We start from the raw sequence: 21,304 nt of genomic DNA on the forward strand, positions 1-21,304 counted from the left end.
ATCTGGCTAAACTTGTGAATTTACTCTCTTCCGTCTTACCCACCCCCTATCATAATCTAGCACCAATGCATCCCCATCCAAAGGAAACCTGAGCAGCAGAGGTGTAGCATTTAACCAGCCTACTTGTAACACCTTTTAAACTCTCTTCTCCTGAAAGAGGCCCATTTCTGACAAATCCTTTGCATAGCTCATGGCTGCGAGGATGGTATGTGGGTAGAAAACCTTGCAATGAATGGGATGTATTGCTAGAGCTACATTAGGGTTAGCATTAGGGGGTCTACAGTTTCAAACTACTAAAACAAATAATAGTATATGAAATATAAATGTGGTCCTGGAGATGCATGTATGTGTTTAGTGGACAGTCCAACTGGAGCAGGCCCTGATGTTGATGTTGGTTCTGAAGTCGCAAGAGTAAACCCAAAATGTTATATGGTGAAAATACACGATCCATCTACTTAAAAAGTGCAAGGTATTTCTTACAAAGTTTATTTGCATTTTTACTGGAGCACAGAGTCTAAATACAGATGTGTCTTTTCTTCTGTACAACAGTAGAATGGCCAGTGCAAAATATGCAGGTTTCGTTTTGTTTTTTTTAAAAAAATCTATATATAAAAACCAAGAGAGAATCTGGCAGTATACTCACAACTCTTTATGCTTGACCTCCCTTCCTCCCCCCTTCATTTAAATCACACCCATTTAAATGGTTGCTGCATTACAGGTGAAGAAAACTGAACTCCCATAACCCTTTGAAAGACAGAAATACCTATCCCCAATCAGACAAAAGAAATTTAATTTTTAAGAGAGTGATTTAAGAACTTTCCCCCCTCCAGAAGATAACAAAGTCGAGTGCAAAACACACAAATATACATTTGACAAGGGGGGTGGGGAGGTACTAATTTAAAGCTTTTCCTGAGACAAGCCTATTAAAAAGTATTAAAGTTAGTCAACTTCCTTGTGCATGCTGAAAACTCCAGTCCCAAAATGAGGTTCACACACCTTATCCCAGACTACAGCAACAGTGAAATGGAATATTGGCAAACAATGTTTTCCTATGTGTGTGTAGAGGTAATCGGCACGTTAATGCTAACTCCACCTAATAAATGTCATCTTCCTTCTAGTTCAGTGTTTCAGAGGTACAAATAAGCCAGGGAAAATGTTATTAACACAGACAGCTCAGCAACAGCTCAGCACTTGTTAACTTAAAAGATATCAAGCTTTGTCCAGTCTATTTCTATAGTTATCTACCCATCTGCTATAAAAAGCTGTGATTATTATTATTAATTATTATGTTAAAGAAGTCAGGATTTCCTTTACCAAAAGTACAGTGTTTATACTTCTGTGAAACACAACAAATTACAAATGTGCTAAATGTAATTTTGAACCATGATTTACATTATTCTATGATAGCTGTGCCCATTAGAGCCATTCAGGGAGTGTAAAAATATTTTTTTAGGTTTCCCTTCACTCTACGAGTCAGATAAAGGCAAGTTCTCCTTTATCGAAGGAGCCCCATGCACTGTTGCACATGAGGAATGAGCCATGTGCGCTCACCCATCAGATGCCTGTCAAATGTTAGAGGAGGCAGCCATATAAAGTCTTTCCAACCCATCTGGGCATTGGCCATCTGTTGGCCATTGAATGCACCATCCTACTTCAGTGACCAGCACTGCAGGCAGTGCCCTTAACCAAACAAGGGAGTTACATGTGCATTACTCTTCTGTATGCATGGTTCCTGATGCAGCAGGGAATCACTGCACAGAAGCCTGCTTCTGCACACCCACTGCACTCAATGGATCAGGGTGCAGGTGTCCAGCTCAATGATAGACTGACCGCATAACACTGTGCGTGTGTCCATCCAGCTTAACATTCTTTACAATATTAGTAGAGGAAAGTGTTACTTATACACAAAGATTTTCATAAGATCGCTTACAGCACAATCTGCACACTCCTGTCTACTCAGCAGCTTAGGCCCATTGAGTTCAATGAGACTTTACTTCCAGTTAAGCGGGTACAGGATTGCAGCCTCAGTTGCCAAATTAGACGATAGGGGAACAAAAACAAAAACACACATTTTAGAAAAGAGCATCACAAGAAGGCACTCATATCAGCAAAGTAATTAGACTTATTCTGCCACAGAAGTAGCTGTCTGCCTTTATGACAGTATGTCCTGTGACATTAATACCTGAAAATACATTAATACATTAGAATCACTTAGGGGGTAATTTGGGTAAGAGAAAGCATTTCTACCCAATTTCTGGATTGGAGCACAACTGAGAAATCAACAGAGCAAACACCTCCCCAGTTAAGACTATGAGACATTTCTTTCTGAATATTTTGCTTCCTATACTTCTTTATGATTACTGTATTGGTACTTCCATTTAACTTCTTAAGTATTATGAAAATTTGCAAGATTCCTTAGTTTTACTGACAACTTCAGAGCCATGTTAAAACAGCCTCCAAAATTATGGGACTCTTGCTTTTAAATATTTAAAGTTAGGACCATGAGTGTCTTTATTCATAGCTATCTATATACAAGCTTCTATAATCCGTACTCAAAAGGAAGAAGTGGTAGCAGGATGGGGTGTAAAGAGAAAAAGAAAAAAACCAGAATGGGGTGCAACTGTTTCTTAAAAACAAATAGAGAATATTCAAATCCATAGATGCAAGTGGAAATAGCACAGACCTTATAAACTTAAGAAGCTTAACATACAATTGTTGGTGAAGCAGGCATATGATATGCACATACAACTGCCAGGGAAGGGTAGACATGAGGAGAGGAATGCAAAGTTTCCATCTTTCCTCTTTCCCTTAGCGACAACATTGCCTTGAGAGCTTTTGAAGCAAGGAGCCTGAAACAAGAGTGTTCAGAAAAGGAGGAAGAAATGTTGCTCACAGCCATAGGCAAAGTCCAAGGCACGTGAGAGATCTTTGACCAAACCTATAACCTTCTGTCATACAAGTGAATGGAACCAGTTTACTTTTATAGCAGAAAGGAGACCAGTTTGTGAACACATTACTGGATGAGGGTCAGTGCTTGCTCCATGCCCTGGAGGATAAGTATTTGCTAACCTCTCCCCTCATATATAACTTCTCTCCCCCCCCCCCACACACACACAGAGAGAGAGAGAGAGAGAGCGCTAGTGTGCTTTCTTCCAAAGTTAAATCTCTCACGGAGTTCCATGGGGCAACTGCAAACTGGATGTGCAGCAAAACCTGCCCATTTCTCCAGTCAACCCTTTTCATTTCTCCAGTAGATCTCAGTGGTAGCTGTTGAGTTTTACTGGGGGGAAATATCATAGCCACAAATGAGGGGCACAATTCAGCTGAGGGCAAAATTTGCCCTGGTTTGTCCTTTTTTCAATTTGAAGTCCTAAAACAAAGCCACCTAATTAAAATGAGCAAGTAAGAGTTATATAGAATAATTAAAGGGGGGTTGGAAATAGCGCTTCTGCTTGGTCTGTTGTCAGATGCAACAAAAAAAAAGCATGCAGGAAAGTAACTACCCTCCTTAGGAATTTAGATGATGATTGCAAATTTGCTTTAAGAAGAAAGAATCCATAGCTGTCTGGTTATCTATATTACCTAGGAAGAGAAGGAAAAGTAGTAAAGTATATACATTTAGCTATATTTGTAACCAGGATGATCAGCCTTTATAATGCTAGTCCCTGGAGGTTTGAGAGAAGTGCTTTTCATATTAAGTTGTTTTTGTTTTAATAAGGCACATGGTTTTGAACAATGAACAAAAATGCATACAGGTAGTTCTAAAAAGGAAAGGCAATTCAAAACAATAATCAGATGAAGACCACATCTAGTCCCCAACACTCTGAAATTTACACACTTTAATTTTTCTGCTAGGGCATTCAGCACATTTTATACAAATGAGTTTTCCATCTTTTCAGTCTGGGTTGCAGTGAGGCATCATAATGTTGTAAGTCCCAAAATACATAGAAGAGGGTTATTTCAGAATGATATGGTAGCCATCATTACTTTCAGCTGCAGGAGAGAGAGAGAAAAGAGGGGAGAAACCTTTAATCAGTGCTTTAACTTCAAACTTTGAAATACACACACACATACACATACCTGACTGAAGATCCTACTAGTCTGCACTTTCTACAGATGCAAATTGTGTGACAAACCAAGAGGCTGTGGACATCCATTTCAAGAAATAATTTATGTACTGTAATCTTAGTACTACATTATGGGATGTGGATTGTTAGAAAATCCAAGTAGTTTTAGTCACATTACAAAAGAAAATAAGTTTGGTATAGTGTGGAAGGAAAGGTGACAGAACACTAGCTAAGAGAAATATATAAATATATGGGCAGAAGCAAAGGACACCCCAATGCATGGAAATGATAGTTTACATGAGGAGCTTCATATATGGAAAAGAATTAGCAAATGTTGAACAACTAAATAGATAGAGCCACTATGCTAACTTCCTGGCAGGTAGGTAGGTGTACCTTACCAGGAGGGGGAGTGAGAGAGACAAGGCAGCAGGGGGGTTGGTGTGGTATAAATGCACTGGCAGAACAGTGCATACTTCGCTTCTTTGCTTTTGGGAACTTTCACGTCTCAAGTTTGAGGCCCCTGAAGGAAAGGGTGACACCACCCCTTTTTCTGTTTTCATAGTATCTGACTATCCTGTTTGGCTGTTTGTGCATTTGTCATTCTACGTCTGAGAATTTTTGGATCCCCTTAAGTGACTTCCCACTCCCTTATTTTGGTGAAGGCAAATCCTACTATTGTGGCAGGAAATATGTGTATATACCGTATTTTTCGCTCTATTGGACGCAGTTTTTCCCCTCCAAAAATTGAGGGGAAATGTGTGTGCTATGGAGCGAATGCAGGCTTGTGCCATAGCCGCGCGCAACCCCTTGGGCAGGGAGAGGCTGCATGGGGCTATGGCTTCTTTAGCCCCGTGCAGCTTCTCCCGGGAGGGAGAGGTTGCGTGGGGCTAGAGAGGAAGCCAAAGCAGCCAGCGCGATCCATCCCGCTGGCTGCCTTGGCTTGTTCCATAGCCGCGCGCAACCCCTCTGGCAGGGAGAGGCTGCACAGGGCTATGTCTTCTTTAGCTGCATGCAGCCTCTCCCGGCAGGGAGAGATTGCGCGGGGCTAAAGAGGAAGCCAAAGCAGCGAGCGGGATCCTCTCCGGCAGGGAGAGGTTGTGCGCAGCCTGTACGTTGCTCTTTGGGGCACGGGGGGGGGGGGGGAGACTTTTTTTATTGATTTCCCCGTCTAAAAACTAGGTGCGCCCTATGGTCCGGTGCGCCCTATGGTGCAAAAAATATGGTACCTTTTAACGTCGTGATGACAAAACAAGATTCATCTTGAAAGTTTTGTACCATCTGGATAAAAAAGACAAATGGAAGAAATCTGGAATTTATTGACACACACACATATTTTCTTCAGAAAGGAAATATACATTTCCTAATCAACAGGGTGCTATTAGTCTGAAAACAAAGGAACTGTCAGTGTACAGAGGCCAGTAGGGCTATTCAAAAAGGATGTGCAACCATGAGGTGCTTCCTAGAGGAATTTTTGCAGCAGCACACATGCAAAAATGGTAGATAATCAAATGGTAGAGATGTGATGAGCTATAAAGCACACCACCCCAAAAAATGGAGGTCAAGATTCACCTAACCAACTCCATTAGTCATGCCCATTGATTTCAATGGGTCTTCTGTATGTGTGACTTAAGTTGTGCTAGGTGTTATCATAGGTGATAGTCATTGACTTCCGTCTTCATAGGCTCTGCTTTCCTCTACACAACAGTGCTTTTACTCCCCAGTCACCTTCACACAGAAAAATATCCACCAAAATTAAGTCCAGTGCTGCACCCATACACCATATCTAATGATGCATGAAGAACATCCAATTGGTGACTGCTGTTTGCATCACTCTTGCTGCCCTGCCACCAGAACACAAAAATAAGGCAATTGTTGTTGTTAATCAGTAACTCAAGCATGTAATGAAGGGTCTCCTTGCACCCTAGCTGGTTGAGGCAATTCTTCTTCCCAGAGGCTGCCTTAAAACACTTCATGACTATTCAAACACTGAAGGTTTCAGATTCATCAGAGTGAAACGGTAGGGGGACTTTCAGAATAAAAATTGCAGGCTTCATCCACAGTTGCACTGGAAGCCTTGCTCTCTGCTTTAACTGTGTTCTCCAGGGGTCATATGCAACGAAGCTTCTTAAGTGATTCTAGAGCATGCAGCCCACAGCTTAATTAGAAAAGGCTGGGAATATTTGCCATGGAAAATATGCAGCATAGGACAGAATGAGACATTCGTGGGAATGGTTGGAAGCAAGTAAGTGGGATTCTTGCTCCCATTTGCATGACATCTTGTTGCTTGCAAGAAACTTGGATGAGGGCTCAAAAGGTTTTATTGTTTTTGCATAGTATTTTCCATGCTGTACATATATTTCAGCTTTAACATTTTGTTATCCAAGATTCCATGTGCCCTTCTCCCCCACCCCACTAAGTCGAAGTTAAGCAATGCTGCAGATTTTTTGAATGAGATTATAGCAAGCTTAATAAGCCAGCTTCATAGCAGAGATTCTTTAAAAATGAAACTAAATTTGGCAGAAGTCCTTCACCTGGCCATGCATAAGGGGGTTAGCACACAAACCAGAAACTTTGCTCAAGCTTGTTGAAGCTCACCCACTTTTGAACGCAACCATTAAACTAACTCACTGACAAAGCAATGTCAATGTGAAAGGGGAAATATTGGGTTCTCTGTAATTCTTTCTACTTTCTAGGGGTGAAAGTGATTGCATGTTTCAGTACCATCATTTTATCGGGAATGTGGTTGTACTGCATGCTTAAAATGTAATTTTTTATGTTCTCCAGATACTTCTATATTTCGAATTGCCTTTCAGTTTCTGTGGTTTTTAGGCAAGGGAACAAACCTGGAGATGGAGATTAGCAGAAGCAAAATGTTATAGAATCTGTAAAGGCAGAAGGAACTGTTCATGGTGCTGAAATCTTACCTATTGGCAACTTGAAATTGTGCCTATTCACTTGAGACAAGCACAACCTCTAAGAGTCAATTTCAAACATTGAGGCCAAGGCTGTGCACTATATGAGCTGAAATGAAGTGGAAGAGAGTCCAGGGAAAAGCAATGAATATGCCTTTCCCATCATTTCATTACCAGCTTTGTCAACAATGCTTGATAAGATGACTACTTCCCTTCATATCCATCCTTACCATAAAGTATTGTATAAACAGAAGAGCAAAATGAGCTTTATAATCAGGTTCTTCATATTGTGATCTTCACTGCTAACGCTGCATATGACATGTTCTAGCATTTTAGAACTCAGAGCCTCCAGAGCAAAACACACAATCCACAGCATTATGAAGGTCAGTCACACTAAGTTCAGAGAACAGGTCTTAAACACATCAATAGCTAGAACCAGATGGGATGCATTCCAGTTAAAACTCTTACCTCATTGCTCACCAATACATGGATCCCTGTAGGTCCTTGCCGATAGATTCGGTTTATCTGCTGTGGGGAAATACTGTACAAGTTTGCAATTTTCTCCATCAATTCCACTGTTGTCAGCTCTTCTAAGAAGATAGCATGGTATACTGCAACAGTATTGGAGAAAGAGAAATATTTAGACGTGCACCAATGGATTTGCATATATTTAAGGAAAAATATTTAACTTTTGCAAAACAGCCCTCATTTGCTTTTGTCTTAGCACACACTAGAATATTAAGACTTAAGAGAAGAAAAGCATTTAGAAGCAACCTTTTAAGTTCACAATGATGACAGAAAGAAGTCGCCACCCAGTCATTACTTTTGCACATCTATGCATTTTTAATTTTGCAGTTCAGATATGAAAAATTCAAAACATGCATGTGATTAAAGATGTGCACTTTTTCTATTTTTCTTTTTAGCAAACATGTGCTCAGCTAGATTAGCCCCAGGAATGTAACCAAAAGCCTAAGTGTTGCTTTTAGAAATGATAATCATTAAAACGTTCAGAACATGCGTAGCAGTCTTCTATCCTTGCCAGACAGGTTTAGTGTTTTGGGGAGGGGGCTGGTTTAAACTAACATCCTGACCCAACAAATCATTCATTTTCAACTGGTGGGTCAGGCTCCACAAACAGAACATATTCTAACCTCAAGGTGAGTGCCATTAATAGTAGTGACACCACCACCGTCCAGTGTTGTGGGGTGGAAAAATTACCACTTCATAAGTTCATGAATGCCAGTTGTGATATAATAATATTAGGCAAACTTGGCAGTTTCAAAGTTTTAATTAAGGTTTTTAAGGCGATTATCCTTAGCAAGAATGTCATTCTGCTTTTTCTTAAATTCAAACACTGTTGATTGTCTTGTAAATTTTTACAAGTACTCCAATAAAAAAAAATCTATGTACTGTAACATTTAAAGCATATTAAAAGTGCGCTTTAAAATCCTCCCCTCTAAATACTTGAAGTAAAATATTTAAGGTGTATTGGGCCAAAAAATTATAACATGGGATACCTTTTTTTTAGCTCAGTTTCTTAAACAAATTTGCTAAACTAGACCACTCCCTGGGGCAGCAAGAAATTTCCTGATGCAAATTACCCTGATTTGCATAGGAAAATTTTCTGCTTCAGTATTTGCTGGAAACCACTCATAACGGCCACCATCACTGTTTCCCTGTTTGGAAGACAATCACAGATTATAAAAAGAGAGAGAGAGAGTTTTCACAGAGAGGCAAGCAGCGTGACTTTTAACCATTCTGTAGCTGACAGGATTTCAGTGGGTAGAATCCTGTATTTTAAGATGCATCTGCCAAAATTACTCCTGATTTTTTTATATATAATCTGGTGACCCTAAGAAGAGAAGACAGCCACTCTCTCACACACTAAAATTAGCTTGAGGGGCTGTCAGGCTAACCCCCAGAACAGTGCACAGGGCAAGGGGGGAGGTTATTCCATCTGGAAAGACAAAATGTTTGCACTGGTGGAATGATCAGGAGAGTGTGGTGTTGAATTCCTCCCATTAAATGCAACCCTGTGTCTGTTCATACCTACGTATTAGCTATTTGTGGTGTGTGGAGAGGTTATTTAACTTTGGGTTCATTCTGGAAAAGAGGAACTTTTGAAATTGATCATACTAATAGCAATTACATAGATCAGGGGTCAACAAACTTTTCAGCAGGTGACCGGTCCACTGTCCCGCAGACCTTGGGGGGGGGGCTGGACTGTATTTTGAGGGGGGGAAATGAACGAATTCCTATGCCCCACAAATAACCCAGAGATGCATTTTAAATAAAATCACACATTCTACTCATGTAAAAACACGCTGATGCCTGGACCGTCCGCGGGCCGGATTTAGAAGGCGATTGGGCCAGATCTGGCCCCTGGGCCTTAGTTTGCCTACCCATGAGATAGATTTTATCGGGCAGCCAGTTTTTCAAAGGATGTAGAGTTTATTACGAAAGGCTGGCAAGCTTTGCCAAAATGAGCAAGACACTTACTACACAGATTAGCATCTCCATTCTCTCGTTTTTGATGAAGGTGAGACCGGTTTTGCTCAGGTTCCTGACATACATAAATGGTCATCTTGGGCCTTACGTTCCTACAGGCAAAACAATATTCTTTTCAGTATTGGCATTGTAAGAGGACACAACACTTCCAACTGGGCAAGACGCTGCTCTGCACATGAAATTGGATAACTGTGTAGAGACCCAATTGTGATGCAAAGCCTAGAACAGGGGTGTGCAGAAGGTAGACTGGAATCTACTGGTAAATCAGCATGGATTCCTTTCTCCCAATTGCTCAGCAATAGAACAGTCTGCTACCATCACCAAATGATATTGCTGGAATGAAAAAAGCTGGGAATATTCAAAAGTATTCTTGGGGTGGAGGCGGCTATGGAATGATAGTGAACTCAGTTCATTTCTGGTATTCAGAACAAATTCCTGAGCTCAGAAATGTTAAGTGTATGTCTTCTGGATCAGATTCTAGCTGGGAGATCCTGAGGTTTAGTAAAATACCAAGTGGACCCCACAAGCCTGAAGCCTGCCTTCACCTGGGCTAGAGTGTCAAGACTGACTGGGAAGACTCGAGTTCAAATCTTTGTTCAGCCACAAAGCTTACTGAGTGACCCCTCACTCTCTCTCAGCTGATCAGTGTACCATCCCAAGATGCAGTCAATTTTTATTACTTACTATGTATGTTTACAGGGACACATATGCTTTTAAGGATCTCCCCACTGCACACAAAAAAACCCACAAATTCGAAAACGCAGTAACTTGTGCTGTAACAGAAAATGTGACAAACCTTCCTTTAATGGCGTTATAAAGTCGAATGCCATCAGCTGGGCCACAAATCTGAATAAGGTCATCTTTGGACATCTTCAATAAGTCGGCACCTGAACATTTCAAGCAAAAGTCATTTCCCCCCAATAACAAGCTTCTATACAGAATCAAATTTCACAGGCTTGTTAAGACAGGTGCTGGAGGAATACAAGTTCTGATTAGAAAAAGCCAATACTGCAAGCAGTCACTTGACAAAGATATTTTTGTGCAAATCTATTGCATGTGTGGGGAGAGGAGAGATCCAGAAGGAAGTAGTCATTGCCATGGGCAAAATCATGTTACTTCTGGTCTCAGACACAAAAACCTGCTTCCAGCAGCATGTGCAAATTGAGCTCATAGTGTAACTAAACACAGAAGCAAGGAATCTTTCACATTGTATAACTGACATCTCCTGAACCAACTAAAATGGCTGTCCAAGTACATGGTCCTCAGGCAAGGGTGAGGGTATGTGAAGGTCACTTCTGCACTTTTAAACCCTAAACTGAAGAAACCAAGGAAAGCCCACCAGAATTTGTGTTTTACAAATGATGCTGTGCATGAAAAAATGGATGTACTATTTACTGCGGGGAGCAGGGGAAGGAGAGACGCATCACATCTCTCCTGCCCCAGATACAGAATGTTGCTTCTGAGTGTTGGGAATATGCAGAATTCCCACCAAAAGAGCATAATCTTCAGGAATGGTGCAGTGTGAAATCAGCGTGCATTTATTTCCCATTAGGACTATCCATACAGAAAGGCCAATGGTCCATATTACTTAAAGTACAGAGTTACCCCCTTGAAGGAACATTAGGAAGGATAAAGGCACACGGGCCATATTAACACACATACCTGAGAAACTTGAAAAGAGTCTACAGAATGGACTAAACCTATTTCGCTGAAGCCACTGCTGAGCATCTTGAATAGAAGCAGAGGGAAGGAGATGCTACATTGCAAAAAGAATAAGAGGGTCTTGAAATGAACTGTTCACCAGTGTCCTAAAAAAAGAAAAGCACCACATTAACATGATCTCAAATACTTACGTCATTGCTGGGAGGCAGGAGCTCCGCCTGGTGAGTTGGAGAACTGTTGCTAAAAATTGTACAGAATTGGGAAAGAAAAAAGGATTTTTTTTAACGTCTCTCCTCAACAGTGCTGGTTGTTGTCCCCCCACCCCCACTTCTCTCCCTCTCTCCCACCACTCCTCAATCTTCCATCCAATTTAGTTAGATTGTCAAAAGTTCAAGCCTAGTTCTCTAAGGTTATTGGTTTCACCTCACCTAAAAATTTCATAGGGCTATACAAGACAAGAACTACGAATATGAATTCCCAGGTGGACTACAGTGGTACCTTGGGTTACAAACACTTTGGGTTACAGACTCTGCTAACCCGGAAGTAGTACCTTGGGTTAAGAATTTTACCTCAGGATGCGAACAGAAATTGCATGGTGGCTGTGCAGCGACAGCGGGAGGCCCCATTAGCTAAAGTGGTACCTCAGGTTAAGAATGGTTTCAGGTTAAGAACGGACCTCCGGAATGAATTGAGTTTGTAACCAGAGGTACCACTGTATATGAATGAAACACATTCCAAGTACAAGTTGCCTAATCAGGTGTTCAAAGTAACAGCCCATGCAGAGATCTCCTGTTTGTTGTTTCCACTAAGAGAAGTCGAAATGTGTTTCGGTTTTGCTTTGTTTTTTAAAAGGAGGCTATTATGTTCTACTTGGAAAGACTGCCCCCCCTTTTAAAAAAAAGTGATGCAACACAAATCCCTTGGATTCTACAGATTTGGAAAGTAGCTGCTATAGCAAGGATATCCAATATGTTCAAGGAAATTAGGAGGGGAGGGGAGTTTTATTTTAAGACTTAAAGAATTCTTTATTCTTGGCTAATTTAGGATTAAGGAGACCAGAGAGGTGCAATGGTCAAACTAAGATCGGGGAGATGCAAGTTCAAACCTTCATCCAATTACTGAGTACATTTGGGAGTCCTTGAGCCAGTCACAATTTTTCAACCTAACCTATCTCCCAGGATTAACGAAAGGATAAAATGGGGAAGGAGAAGCAGAGAACCATGTATGCCACCCTGAACGTCTTGGAAAAATAACAGGAAATAAATATTTATTTATTCTATTTATTTTTTAAGAAACCCACCTCCCCTACACCTGCCAACAGTAGGTATAAGTTTAAAAAGGAATCTCTTCTATTCCATCCATAGGAGTGGGAGAGATGGGACAGGACATTGCTCATTTCAAGATCTTTCCATTGTAGCTGGTTATTGCAACAACTCTGTAATTAAAACTAAGGCCTGAGCTTGTTTTTTCTCTCCTCCCTCCCAATCCCCTTTTCCTTTTGTTTTGTGCCTCTTAGGTTGCAAACCTGAGGGCAAGAACTGTCTCATCATTGACATTTATTGACATGAGTCATGCTGGGAACCTGCTTTGGCTGAAGAGTGGCATGAAAATGCTTTAAATAATTTAAATATGCAAGTACCTTTCAAGCGAGTGGGAGCAGTAAAAGAGCACAGCAGTATGTCTCGCAATCTCGGCAAATAATATTTAAGTTTGGGTTGAATTGCAGGCTCCAACATAACACTAAATGGGAAGTTAAAACTTCCTTATCTTTTACACACAGGGGTGTGTTTTTTTTCCTTTTTATGAAACAAAAACATGAAACTGGGGCTCCATTGTCAGCTGAAAAGATAAAATATTTATCACGTACCCATCTCCAAGGCTGAAACTGTTTGGAGAGCTGTTGTAACTTGGAGACGGAGCGTTGTTCACTTGATAAGGCACATCTGGCCACGGGGAACACTGTTTAAACAAAACCAAATTAGGAACATTAAGAGCATGCTTCAAAGGAGAGTCAGAAACTCAAGTCCAATTCTCTTTCAAAACTACTTTTTATTGCACCTTCACTAGTGACAACTAATTGTACATCTTTATTAATTTTATAATGAATGATTTTAGAGTGTTGTTTGTGCTGTACTTTTGTACTGTTTTATTGTTGTTAGCCGCCCTGAGCCCGGCTTCGGCTGGGGAGGGCAGGATATAAATAAAATTTATTATTATTATTATTATTATTATTATTGACAGTCTATCATCATCACCCCCCAAAAAAAACCACGCTTGATTCAAACATTTTTTCTTTTTCTATTTTGTTCTTTTTCTAGCAGAGGGTTACTAGAAGTCAGCAGCTCTGCATTGGAGCAAGGAGAGGGGCAGCGTGCCAGTGCTTTCTTCCTGGCAACAATATGCCAACCAGGACAGGGATGGGGCAGGGAAAGGTGGTACCAAGGCCAGGGGTACTTTGGGTTGGTGGCAAGAGACTAGCCTAACACCCTTCTTTCTGATATGCTAGCTTTGCACAAATTCGAAAGCATTCCAAAAGGTTCTACCCATTCAAGTACAAATAATCATAGTACTTGGTGTTAGCCCAGAAGTGGTGGTACAAAACAGTTAGTAACTTGGGAAAGTTACATCATGGAAAGTGGAGTGATGAATGAATGGAACCAATGCACTTCAGCAGAAAGAACTAGCATTTTGTACAAATATAGCACCAAATATGATCTGTCGTGATTCACGTGATTCAACAGCTCAAACTGTTGAATGATGTCAAAGGAATCAGCACACAGTATGGGTCTTACAGGAAAGATGGCACAAGGCTATGAAACCAAACAAACAAATGTTTTCCCTAGTGTTTTTTTCTTTGTTGGCGTACAATCAGAATTAAGTCTGTCTAAATAACCTGTTAAGAGCCCAGGAACCTTCTACACAATATGTCTTCTGTTTACAATGATAGTAAGGCAATCCATGACATTCCCTAGGATTTCTCTCCTCAGCAAATGCAAACAAACATTAGCAAATATTTAACTCTTTAGTAACAAGGGCCATATGATTTCCTGCTTCAAGGTGCTAAAGGCCATTCCTGTCAACAGCAGGTCACCTTAATCTGGCAGCTCCTTAGAAATAGGTCACTTTCTATGTAAAGGTCTCATGAACTGTAGGTCACATTATATTGCAGCTGACTAAAACATATACAAATAAAAAGGGTTTTGTGAATGAGAAGCAAATTTGTTTCTGCTCCTCTTTAAAACAAATAAGAAGGGGTGGGCTAAAGTTACTATTTAATCTGGTGTTGCAATGGCGTGAACTTTAAAGATGTCAAAATGCACTGAAGTCTAGCAAGCAAAATGGTACTTAACCTTCCTAGGAGACTCAGAGAAAGCTTATGTCATTCTTGAGCATACAGTTCGAAATTGCTACATTGACTGGCCATAGCTTGTTAGTACATCATGCACAAGACTAGACTGTTTTGTACAGCCTTGGCTTTGGTTGTGTGCGGCTGCTGCCATGCACAGAATCAGACTTTTATGCCACTACAAAGGCTCCTGGCCAGGATGCCAAAGTGTGCGGTTGCTTCCCAAGTACTTCTGAGCATCAATTATGTGATCAGACTACATGGTGCATTATTTCAATGAGAATAATTAGACAGGTAAGGTAGGTAGATGAGAGGGAAAAGATACATCCGTCTTTCTCTACCTCGCAGAATGGCACACAACAGTTTAAGTCCATTGCTGAATGCAAGAGGCTGAAAGTTCACAGAGCATACTGCAGAAACATCTCCTGCAGCAAGTTACAGAAGCAAAACACCCACCAGGGCAGTTTAGATAAATGGCCAGTTAAAACATGCAGGAGCACTGCCAGGATCAGCCTCAGGCTCACCCAAGTCTGCAACCATACAGATACAGTTCCACAGAAACTGGCACCAGCTAAAATACCCATTTTTTTCCTCCAGGTTTTTGTGGATATGGGCAGCAAGAAACTGAGCCACCCTGTATTGTTTTCGTAAACAGATTAAGTGATTCATATTTGAGATTTTATTTATTTATTTTATGTTTCTATCTGAATGTGACCCATCCCAAGATCACTTACAATTAAGGGCAGGGCAGGACATAAATCTTACCAAAAAAAAATGCACAAGCAGCTACATGGGGCTGCTCTGGCACCCATGATCACGGCAGCACTTAGAACTGGGGGAATTGCTGCAATCCTGCATGAGCTTGCTAGCTCACAGAGTCTTATCTCCATGTTGTAGCTTGTGTGCTCAGTCAAAGGTTATGAACTAGCCTCCTAAACATAATCTAAAAACAGTCCACTCTCAAAAATATCCTACCAAAGGGAGCCCCTACTACTGGAAGTATGTATCTCTTTTCAGACACAGATGTTGGTTCCAACCCATGAAGTGAAAGTCTCTTAACACTCTGCACTTGTTCTGATTCTTGTGTTCACTCCTGAAAACCTGGTGAGTTGAGCCTAAACAAATATGGATCCTCACATCTTTGGTAATCTCATGAACACTGCTAGCCTGTTGTGTCAAGATTTGAAAATACGAGACCTGAAAGCAACAAACCTACTTTCAGATCTTTTGTTGGACTATGACATAAGGGAAGGCTCATTAGATGTTTAAGGTTGTACTGGAAACATACACAGGCAAGGTTGAGTAACACTGGTTGAGTATTTCTAATTTTGAAACAATCAATCACATATTTATTTATTTTTCTGAAAAGATAAATACTGCTCCTTACACTGCAAACTTCTAAACTTTGAGAGGGAAGCACTGTCTCACACCTGAGTACCATTTGGCACTGCAGCAACAGACCTACCATACCTCTGTCAGAATGGTTGTATCATAGGATGGCTGATATTTCTCCCTTTCTTGAGTAGTTTTCTTCTCCATTTTTTCTCTGTCTGTTTTCTGTTTCCTATCCGCTCCTTTAGGCTATAAAGCACACAGAATAAATAGTTTTAAGCCAACAGATAGTGCAGCTATTTCCCTTGATATCCAAACAAAAGTGACACTGAGATTTGTGTTATTTAATGAATGAACACATCCTATTCACATTGAGTAGTATTTGATCATTACGACCAACAGCCTAGTCTTTGTATTATTTATCTGTACTGTATTGTATTGTGCTCCCTTTAGAAAACTGAGTGTTTTAACCTCATAACAAGACTGCAAGGCTGAAGAGCGATTTGCTCATGGTCACCAAGTGAATTTCATAACCAAGTGAAAACTGTTCTGAAAATCCCACAACCCTTGTACCTTAAAGACTTTGATCTGGCAGCTTGCAGAATGCAAGTGGTCTGTGTATTCGCCATTCTCATTCTGTTTGAAGGTGTCCATTTGTATCCGGAAGGGTACGCCTTTCTCTCCCCCATGTTTCCTCGGAGTAAATTCTGTACTAATACAATGCACCTAGTGAAAAAGGAATGGTTTGGCTTCAAGTTCCCGGAATAGAGCATTTGGTTTTATTATAAAGAAGAGCTGACAAGCCCCAAGTAGGACCAGTACAGACTTCTAGCCTGTCCATTATCTGTGGACACACCATACCTTTAAGCCACATTTGAAGCAGATTCTCTCCTCCTACCTGCAAAGAATTCTGGACACTGTAGTTTATTAAAGGGGGCTGGAAATGGTGGGTCGGTGAGGGGTAACTTAGGGCCCCAGAATTCTTTGACAGAAAGAAGGCATTTCAAAGGTATAATGCATAGGCTGCCATAATCAAGAGATCAGCAAAGGCCACAGTGCATGCTCACTCTCACCAGCTCCTTTCTATCAAACACAAATTTCCCCTTAACAACTTTCTTAAAAAAGAAAAGAAAAGAAAAAGCAATGTTGAGGATTACATTTGCACCAATGTTCTTACTCCACCAATCTCTTACAGTTTTTGCAAAATATATTAGTAATTTGGCACTGCCAGGTGGTTTTATTTACTTCTTTTTTCAGTTGATGGTGCTTATTTTCAAAAATGGTTTTTGCACCGGCTGCATGCAGATTGATGATAATAGTCTGGACAACTACTTTTCACCATTACAAGCAACATTGCCAGCCAGATGAAAAGTGATGGCTTATTGGACTGAACACATTCCTAATAAGTAATATCCAGAACTGCTACGGGGCAATGAAGTTAAGTAAAAGGATTTCTACACCCTGCTTGAACAACCATCAAAATATTGCTAGTTTGCTTTGGCCTAGCCAGCTGAGGTGGAAAGGTTTTGTTTTCACTTATTACTTTAAAAGGTTTGATCTTTCTCCCCTTAAGATATTGGATATGTTTCGTTATGGTATATTTGTATTATTCTTTCTACTTGTATTCCTATTATCTCTTCAAAATCTACTAGCACTGTAGGCTTAAAAGAAAATTCAGTTATGTGAAATTGTTTTATTTGAATCTATGTAGCTGTCAGTAAAAAAAATTATTGTCTGCATTATATGAGAACAAGAAACCAAAGCTAGAGTGGAAATCTTCCATCCATTATGGTTTGAAATTCTCTATATATACACTCAATGAAATATGTGTCCCAGAAGATTTTAAAAGGAGAATGTGGTTGCTGTTGTTTTATAAAAGGAATAAAAAATAGAATGTTATTTCCTTACCTGAATGAATGCTGATGCTCTCTTAGAGGGATCCCACAAAAATTCTACTGTATTCAGCTGTGTGGGGCTGGCTCTGGGATCTAGGATGCCGACTGACAGTGGGATATCTGTAGAAGAAAACCCCTAAAATTTTAAAAAAATTAAAATTGAAGAGCAGAAACAACATTGCAATATAATCACCAGATGCATTCGAAAAGTCAGAAAGAAACATAACAAACTCCATTTTGCATAAGAATCAATCCCCCCCCCCATCTTGCTGTGACTGCAATTGTAATGTCATTTCTAAATAGTATTCTCATATTAAGAACCAAAATGGATGCTTAGGCATGATGTCATTTAAGATGGCTTTTTAACCACAGTGTTTTATGTCGTTGTAATTTTATTGATTGTGCAGTGTTCTGTTTTGGTTTTAAGTGTAAATTAGTTTTCAACAAAAAAAGTGGGGTATAAATATATTTACAATGCAAACAATGCAATACATACCTACATGCTGGGGGCAGTAGAAAAGATACTGTAAAAAAATATAGGATGCTCTGATTCCATGAGGAGGAGCATGACTTGATTTAAAGCTTGCAGTTTTACCACATGAAAGTGCCTTGAAGAAAAATCTTGTAAATAACTTCAGGAAACACCTCAAAGGACAACATAATGAAAAGTTCTCACCTATGTCAAGGATGCGATCTCCTGGCCGACTCCACCTCCAGCCTTCGAGCTGCTGGTGCTCCGTGTACTGCAGACGGCGATCATGGAAAACCACACGAATGATGCTCTGTTGAGAGAGAAGAGGAGGGTTGAAGTTAATGAAGTGATTCAGGTACATCTTTTTTTAATGCAGACAAGCTCCACTTTTTTAATGCAGACAAGCAAGGTGATGTAGCTCTCTACAAAGGTCACCCATCACCATATACACCAAATAGACTAGGAAGAATAATGAGAAACTGAGAGATTTTTGTGTCTAAAAACAATCCTATAGATAACAACTTTGCTGCTACTATATCAGCCAGCTTGGCCAAATTAATTTCATGCTGTAATTGACACCTGGGGAATGTTTTTATCCTTCTGTTGAAAATACACCAGTGGCCAGTCACCAGGATCAAGCTGTAAATATGGCTGAAGGCACAGAGCATTTATTCTGTGGGGTACCAATGCCATTTGGCTAGACCTCACTTCCCATTTACAGAAGTCTTGTTTTGGTGACACTATCCAGGAAGGAGATTTGAAATATTTTGAACATACAACTTGAAAACCTAAAAACAAAAGGATTAGATTATTTCAAAGAAATGTAATAAAATTACAGATGCGTATGCTGGATGTTGAGGGGTGGGAACCCGAATCTAAACAAAAAACCAACAACAAAACAACCTGCTTTTGCAATATGCAGTACGAATATCAGATTTTGCAAATGGCCCCTTTCTTTAAAGCAAAGCCATTTCATGAGAACATTTGTTGAAGGGGGGGGGGAATTAGACACTAGAACATCTGTATCCAAATGAAGAACCCATGAAGGAATGGGTGTGAGACTCAAAACTATTCATCCAATGACCTATTTGCATTGATGATCTTCCCTCCTCCCACGTATCTCGGGATCCAGTTGCATTTTGTGAGCTGTGCCTATGACATGAAAGGTGGACCAGGATAAGAGATTCCTTATGTGGATTCTACAGTGGGATCTGTGATGCTTATTGCAGCTTACTTTGCGCAAGATAGGACTCTACAATGTTTTGCTAAATGCTTGTTCACATGCTATATTCTTGAGCCCAAAGACTGGGTTTTTAAGTCAAGGAGAAATGTCAAGTTAGTAAACTCTTCATAAAAAGACTGGTTTAAGGCTGTGCTGTATTGACCCCCCTACTCACTACATCTATTGCCACATACAAGCAGGAAAGGAGTAAGCACTGGATGCTGCTGTCAAAGGCCACACCTTGTAGATAAGGATCATGAGTGGTGGCAGCAGCAGTGGTGAAAGGACAGATAGCTAAACACCCTTCACAAGTCATGTATTTACATGCAGAAAGTTATTAAATACCTTTTCCATTTCTCTTTAAATCAAACACAAGATAATACATCTCCCAAATAAGGGTCAAACTATATGTAGAGAGCGTACAGTTACATCTCTTGCTTTACTTTATCTGTGGAGAGGGAGAATTTTTATTGGGATTGCAACATGCAGGTGTGACTACCCCCAATCTTCCAGGGTGTCAATGGGCCCTTGCCCTTTCTCTCTCTCTCTCTCTCTTTACTAAGCCTTGTAGCTTTTGGGGAGGATATTTGGTGAGTTGCATCTAAGGACAGAGAGGATAAACCTTCCTTCTTGTTATGCTTCCCAACAACAATTCCCCTCCTTTCCATGGCTGGAATAAGAATTAAAGAAAAGCAAGATATGTAACTGTGGGAGTACAACATGTAGCATGTGAGCAAACATTAAGGGTCTATTCTGTATCCAAGACATGTGAATGGGAGGTTGGGGGAAGAGGTCTATATCAGTGGTTTTCAAGCTATGTACTCAGGAATGCCATGTGCCCTTAAATACTTATTGGGGCATTTTGCCAACAAAAAAAACACACCATGATAATAGACCTGATCCCCCAAGATACAATTTGTCCATTGTTGCCAATGTTTTTCTGCAATGTGAAGCTCTGAGGAATGTTGGACCCTGAAGTCAGCACTGAGGCCTAAAAGGCCAGGCCAGAAAAATGCTGTATACTAAAAAAATAAAATAACACCCTAGAATAGACCCCAGAACTCTTAAAAACACATTGGGGATTGGTGAGGTAAATGTACTATTTGGTCTTTTATCAATAACAGATGTAAAAATTATTCAAAGAAGACAGGAAAAACAGAAATCCACTGGTATATACTGGGCTCTAGAAACCAAACTGCCAAGTCCTGCTTGAATCGAAAGGAATTCAGATCAGAAAGCCCACCCCACTCCACCCTTAAGTCCTGCCCTCTCCCTAGTCAGTCAATTCTCTTCCAATGGTATGACCATCTTATTAGAGTGTGCCTGTATGTAGCAGCAGGAAGAAAATCTCCTTACCTTTACATATTTTGTGTTTAAATCTTGAAACTCTCCCAATTTCCTATTCTCAAGTAGACGGATTTCATAAGACTGACCTAGGAGTTCAAGGAAACATTTCCAAGGTGTTTAAGCATGTTGCAGGTTAAGCATGTTGCAGCAAGAAGAGAAATAGACAGTTGCACTGGCATCAATCATGCTTGGTTGGGAAGGGTGATTTTTTTTTTCTTTTTGCAATATAGCAAGTTTCTCCCAGGAAATGGTCAGGCATTATTGTAACCTCTTAAGAGAGGAAGACTGAGCCCTTGGCCAGATTATCCATTTGGAAATTTAAAGAACACAGCGTCTTCAAATTCCTTGGCACTTTCTATAAACTTGTCATGTATGGGGGACCTAAAGCATATTTATGGTCTAATTAGCATGTCTGCTTCTGGCAGAAAGGCATCTTCAAGCAGTAGGTTCTGAACCACAGACCACTGGTGGTTTACAAGCCCACATGAAGTGTTCCATAACTGGTTTTGTGTTTGTTGGCTGGCATCTCCTTTTAGCATCG

At 40.3% G+C, this 21,304-nt stretch overlaps 1 protein-coding gene across 1 annotated transcript in view; it reads right to left on the reverse strand.

Annotated features, from left to right (window-relative positions):
- Positions 1–470: 470 nt before the first annotated feature.
- Positions 471–21,304, reverse strand: part of TFCP2L1 (transcription factor CP2 like 1) — a 40,139-nt gene continuing 19,305 nt past the window's right edge. Inside the window, exons 3-15 of the mRNA XM_081008169.1 lie at positions 20,773–20,849; positions 18,399–18,504; positions 17,736–17,842; positions 16,401–16,553; positions 15,966–16,076; positions 13,017–13,108; positions 11,341–11,389; positions 11,150–11,243; positions 10,284–10,374; positions 9,479–9,579; positions 7,448–7,590; positions 5,294–5,345; positions 471–3,993 (exon numbers count right to left, since the gene is read on the reverse strand). Coding sequence (XP_080864295.1) covers positions 3,956–3,993; positions 5,294–5,345; positions 7,448–7,590; positions 9,479–9,579; positions 10,284–10,374; positions 11,150–11,243; positions 11,341–11,389; positions 13,017–13,108; positions 15,966–16,076; positions 16,401–16,553; positions 17,736–17,842; positions 18,399–18,504; positions 20,773–20,849 — 1,214 coding nt within the window. The 3' untranslated portion in view covers positions 471–3,955. The remainder of the gene's footprint in view (positions 3,994–5,293; positions 5,346–7,447; positions 7,591–9,478; positions 9,580–10,283; positions 10,375–11,149; positions 11,244–11,340; positions 11,390–13,016; positions 13,109–15,965; positions 16,077–16,400; positions 16,554–17,735; positions 17,843–18,398; positions 18,505–20,772; positions 20,850–21,304) is intronic.

This window comes from Podarcis pityusensis (assembly GCF_964106645.2).
Source record: "Podarcis pityusensis genome assembly, chromosome: 1".
NCBI lineage: Eukaryota > Metazoa > Chordata > Lepidosauria > Squamata > Lacertidae > Podarcis > Podarcis pityusensis.